General features: G+C 41.3%; 1 protein-coding gene across 1 annotated transcript in view; it reads left to right on the plus strand.

The window, feature by feature from the left end:
• The first annotated feature begins 759 nt into the window (after positions 1-759).
• Positions 760-6083, plus strand: part of SPG11 (SPG11 vesicle trafficking associated, spatacsin) — a 100396-nt gene continuing 95072 nt past the window's right edge. The window contains exons 1-3 of the mRNA XM_037744117.1: positions 760-1048; positions 3916-4100; positions 5234-5458. Of these exons, the coding sequence (XP_037600045.1) occupies positions 804-1048; positions 3916-4100; positions 5234-5458 (655 nt within the window). The 5' untranslated portion in view covers positions 760-803. The remainder of the gene's footprint in view (positions 1049-3915; positions 4101-5233; positions 5459-6083) is intronic.

Below are 6083 nucleotides of genomic sequence, written 5' to 3' on the forward strand. Positions count from 1 at the left end.
AGTTCACATTCTGATTGGACAGGAACTGGCAGAAGATAACAAGTAGTGATAAATACTATGATTAAAAACAAAGCTAGGTAAGAAAGACTGCAGTAGAAGGGATTTTAGATTGAATGGTCCAGAGAGGCCTGTCAATAGGTTTCATTTATGCTGAAATGTTCTGAATGTGGAAAATGATGTGTTGATAAGAAGGTACAGCTATCTTTTAGGAGGCTTTTCCAAAATGCCTACACAACCGCTCTTCTCATCTCAAAGCCTTTGCTCCTTTGCTGCTCTCCTTCTCTGCTGATGATCTTGGATCATGCTGCTGAGACAACAGACTGGAGCTCTACCATCTCCACCCCTTACTGACCCCGTGTCTTCGCCTGTTACAATCAACTTTTGGGTCAACATCCTCATTATGGATCCACGCTGTAAGACTTGGTCCATGCTACCAAGGAAATGGCACCGCCCCAGAGTCTGTAAGCAAACACAATAAGAAAAGCGAAGAAAAGAGGCAGGAACTGGGTTCCAAGGGAGCAGGAGGCAGTTGGACCAAGAAGGCAAAGGGTAATGCCACAGAGCGAGAACAGCTGCAAAAGCATGCCAGGCCAGTAAAGCAGACTGGGACTGGGGCCAAGGCAGATAGGGCTTTGCTGGAGAGGCTGGTACTGCCCCCCACAGGAAAGGAATGGAACCGACCGGAGACAGCCGAGAGGTCCCTGCGGGAGTCACGAGACCGAGCGTGAGCCGCTCCGTATACCGCGCATGCCCGTCGCCGTCAGGTTCCGGCTAAAGTGACCGGAAGTAACGGCCGGGCCAAGATGGCTGCAGAGGAGGAGGTCGTGAGTGCTGCTTCCGTCCACACTGCGGCCATGGAGCGGGTTCTACCCATGCTGTTGGTGCGGGTCCCCGCCGAAGCTATGGGGCAGCTGGGCTCCCACGCGCAGCTGCACACACAGCAAGAGGTTCTGGGGAGCCTGACGGCTGCAGGCAGCCTCCAGGTGCTTTCTTTGGCGCCTGGCAGCCAGGGCGGGGGTCGCTGCTGCCTGGAGGGCCCCTTCTGGCAGTAAGTGCCGGGGAGAGCTGGGTAGTGGGGGGGAGTACGGAGCTGGCCGAGCCCCAAGGGATCACGCCGAGGTTTCCCTGCAGGTGTGGAGGTGGCGGGAGAGGGGTGACAGCCGCAAGAAACGCCCCAGAGGTGAGCCTAGTTTCCACTAAGAACCTTTCCCTCGACCTCAAGCGCTCTCCTTGTTGCATCCCGGCAGCCCGGCTCCCTTGTTCTGGGTGGGCGGAGACGGCATCCAGCTCCTCTGCCACCTGCGGCAAACCCGGAGAGGGTTCCAGCTGAGGCTGATTCCTTCTTTATTCAACACAGGTTGATTAACAGTGAGAGGGTCGAGTCCCATGCCCTTTTCTTTCTGTTAAAGATGACAGCTGAGGATCATCTCTAGTTTGAATCATCCTGATACCTTTTTCATGTCCTTGAAATAAATAGCGTTTTCCTTCAAATATAGTGCTCTTCTTCAAGAACAGAGTCCAGTTTGTCCCTTCACTTACTCAACAAATATGTGTGCCTGCTGTTACATAGGAGCAGTGCCTAAAAAGTTGAGTAAGACAGTTTCTTGTGAAGGGCGCATGTTTTGGGAAGACGGACATAATTACAGTAATGGGTTACGTTCTACTTCTGTAACTCTCGGTTCAGTACTTAAGACTTTACATCATAAAGTTTGGGAGTGCCTTCTTGGTGTTTTGAGTGGGCTTGTTTTTTAAAAAAGATAACTTCGCTGTTGCCCAGGCTGGAGTGCAGTAGCTCAGTCACGGGTCACGGCAGCCAGCCTCAACCTTCCGGGCTCAGCCTCCCGAGTAGCATAGCTAGAGCTACAGGTGTACGCCACCAGGCCTGGCTAATTTTTCTGTTTTTTGTAGATAGGAGGTCTCACTATGTTGCCTAGGCTAGTCTCAAACTGCTGAGCTCAAGTGATCCTTCCGCCTCTGCCTGCCAAAGTGTTGGGATTACAGGCGTGAGCCAATGAGCCTGACCTGTTTTTTCTTTTTAAATAATTATTAGTAAGTATTTTCAAAACTCTTTAAGACGAGTAGCCAAAAGATGTCTTATTCATTTTGGAATCTTCAGCTCTTCTAACAGTTCCTGACACTTAAAGATTAATTTGATAAATCAGTGAATGCTTAACCTCTTTTCGGTTTGTTTTCCCTACCCTGGATGTCTAGTTGCTTGGAAGAGGACTCTATTATTTAGAAACTATTTAGAAACTATTATAAACTACAAACTATTTATAAACTAAGTTATTTATAAACTAACTTAGGGGAAGTTAGTTTATTTAGCAGTATCAAGTGCCTATAATTGTGGCTCTGTAAAGAGGAATGGGGCATAAAGAAAAGAAGTAGAAATCATTAGGTGTTTGAGAACCCAGCAGAGAAGGTAAGACCCATATGAAAAAAAGGGGGCATTCATATGCTAGTTCATAAAATTTGAGTGGAGGAGGACCAAGAAAGGTCTTTTTAATTTTTTTATTTAAATTGAAGTTTAATTAAGTGAAAACATTTCACAGGGTGGCATGGTTAAAGTATTTAGAGTTACCTACTTTTTCAAAGTACATGGGTCTTTATATATCTTATTTACTGTATTGAGAATTTCCTGTCTTTCCATGTGGCAATATTGTCCCTATGCTAATGATGTCATAGTCCTCTTCCTTTTAAATATATCTTGGTTTAAGTTTTGTATATTTGACATTAGGTTTTCTGCATTTATCAATGTGAACAGAAATGTCGATCTTTTTATCTAATAAGGATTTAATAGCACTTTAATAATATAGAATTGCTATAGTAGTATAAAATATGTAATAGTGTATAATATGTACTTTTATTAGTTTTATTACTAATTGAATTAAATCATATGTGTGCCACAGTAGTTTTATACACTACCCCAGAAGTATAAAACGTACTGCTTCTGTAGAAAAAGCAACCTTTTTTAAAAAAAAATTTTTTATTATTTTTTTAAGACGGGGTTTCACCATGTTGGTCAGGCTGGCCTTGAACTCCCGACCTCAGGTAATCCGCCCGCCTTGGCCTCCAAAGTGCTTGGATTACAGGCTTGAGCCACCACGCCCGGCCTAAAGCAACCTTCTTAAAGGATGAAATTTTATCAGCATGGTATAGCCTTACCTCTTTTCATTGCATTGTTTTCAGATTTGGGTCTTTTATTTGTAATATGTAATTTAATTTTAACATTAAACTTGAAGCTGAAGCACCGTAAGTCTTGCCAGTGTTGTTTTGACATTACAGTTTAAGAATTCCATAACTCTGCTGTTGAGTAATGGTAATCATTAGCTACATGTGACTGTTAAAAAATTTGGTTCCTCAATTACTCCATGTTTGAAGTGTTGAGTAACTGCATGTGGCTGTTGACTACTGTGTTGGGCAGTGCTAATATAAAACATTTCCATCATAGAAGGTTCTATTGGGCAGAATTGTTCAAGATTTTGGAATCATCAGACTATAAGTACAAATCTCTTTTTAAAAGTCAAAACATTTAAGTTATCAAGAGCCTGTTTTGTTGGTTATGCCACCTCATAAATAATACACATATTGTATTGTTGATACCTATCCTTGATCATGACAGTTTGTTTAAACATATTAGTTGGGATTAAAGATGAAAGAATAAAAGGAGCCATCATCTCTTGCTCTGAGCCTCACATTTTTGTTTTTTACCACCCACTCCTGTATTTTTGTGTTGGTGTAAAAGGGAAAGTGGGAAGAGGAGGGAGGTCCTAGAGCAGTTGACGTTCTCTTAAATTGAAGTGTAGAATGAATGTTACCAGGTCAACTAAACTGTTCTTTATTCAGCCCTTTTACTCCCACTATTGTGGGTAAATATTATTGTGGATATAGAATATAATCTAAACTTTTTTCTAGCTTTATGTGGGAGGATTCTCGTAACAGCAGCACACCAACTGACAAGCCCAAACTGCTCGCTCTTGGTGAAAATTATGAACTGCTTATCTATGAATTTAATTTGAAAGATGGAAGATGTGATGCAGCCATTTTGTATAGCTATAGTGGGGAGGCATTGCAAAAGCTCATTGAAGATCAAGGTATCAGTAAGTATCTACAGGTAGTCTTTCAGCATATTTAAATATGTGACATTACCATGTGATGTGATATACTTCAGAAAAACTTCTCATAGAGGTGAAATCAGGTCTACACTGTTGGATATAGTAGCTGCTAGGCAGATGGGGCTATTGAGCACTTGAAATATGGTTAACATGAATTAAGATACACTTTGTGTCATATACATATTAGATTTTGAAGACTTAGTACTAAAGTAAAATATCTTGATGTTTTGTATTTCAATTACTTTTCAAAATATTGAAATATTTTGGATATAAGCCAAATAATGTATATTAAAATTAATTTCATTTGTTTCTTTTCAATGTGGCTACCAGAAAAGTTTATTTTTATTTATTTAATTTTGTTGTGACAGAGTCTCACTCTGTCACCCAGGCTGGAGTATAGTGATGCCATCTCAGCTCACTGCAACTTCTGCCCTCCACAGTTCAAGCAGTTCACCTGCCTCAGCCTCTCAAGTAGCTGGGATTACAGGTGCTTGTTACGATGCCCAGCTAATTTTTATATGTTTAGTAGAGACAGGATTTAGCCACATTGGCCAGGCTGCTCTCAAGCTTCTGATGACCTCAAGTGATCCACCCACCTGGGCCTCCCAAAGTGCTGGGATTACAGGCATGAGCCACCCCTGCCAGAAAATTTTAAATCATGTACGTGGCTCACATTATATTTCTATTGGGCAAGTGCTCATCTAGACTGCTTATTAGAGCTGTTGACTGCACAGAGCGGAAATCAAGCACTCAGGCCTCTATAAAAAAGGAAGTAATATATTCTTCATCCTTGATTATAAGGTTTTTTTCTTTGCTTTAAAAAGGAAAAAAAGTGATTGTTCTTACGGGGTCCCATGGGTAAGTTGGCTTTTTTTTGAATCTTCCTTCTGTCAGACTAGCTTAATCAGAACCAGGGATGTTGTAGCCCATCTTTATTCATCCTCTTACCCACCTTCCAGTGACCACTTGCTTAGGTAGGTATGAATGATAACTGCTTAGAGTTAAACTAAGTCCAGTTCCTTTTTTGTTTTACTTTTTGTGTTAGGTTTATAAAATCAAATGTACCAGTTGTAAAATTGTGACCAATGAGTTTGAAATAATATACTTTTGTTTTGTAGGTATTTCCTTATTGTCTTTGAGAATCCTGTCATTTTGCAATAACACATCATTACTATTCATCAACAAATGTATTGTCCTGCATATTATATTTCCTGAAAGAGATGCCGCAATTAGAGTACTCAACTGTTTCACACTACCCTTGCCTGTGCAGGCAGTGGACACAATTATTGACACACAGCTCTGCAAAGGAGTTCTTTTTGTTTTGAGTAGCTTGGGCTGGATCTGTATCCTTGGTGGTAGAAGTGTTGATTGATATGTATGGGAGAAGAATACCTAGAAAGATGAGCCTTTTTAGGCTTTAGTTTTGGGGGCTTTGATATAGGGAGCATGGTTAGTTTTTCAGTAAAACTTTTCATGGAAAAAGATCCTCATAAACTTAAAATACTGAATTACATATTGCTTTATATTCTATTTGAATCTTTTCCAGTATATACAGTTTTTAATAGTCTTAATCATCTATACATGTTTGTGTTCTTTTAAAATTGTATATTCTCTGTATTATCTATTCAAAATATATTTCTTGAATACTATGTGCTTATTCCAGAAAGGAATTAAATGACTGTTTATGGGGCCAGGTGCGGTGGCTCACACCTGTAATCCCAGCACTTTGGGAGGCTCTGGCAGGTGGATCACAAGGTCAGGAGTTTGAGACCACCCTGGCCAATATGGTGAAACCCCATCTGTACTAAAAATAAAAAAAATTAGCTGGGTGTGATGGTGCATGCCCCTAATCCCAGCTACTCAGGAGACTGAGGCAGGAGAATTGCTTCAACCCAGGAGGTGGAGGCTGCAGTGAGCCGAGATTGTGCCGCTGACCTCTAGCCTGGGTGACAGAGTAAGACTCTGTCA

Source organism: Cebus imitator, unplaced genomic scaffold, assembly GCF_001604975.1.
Source record: "Cebus imitator isolate Cc_AM_T3 unplaced genomic scaffold, Cebus_imitator-1.0 Scaffold9, whole genome shotgun sequence".
In the NCBI taxonomy this organism is placed as follows: domain Eukaryota; kingdom Metazoa; phylum Chordata; class Mammalia; order Primates; family Cebidae; genus Cebus; species Cebus imitator.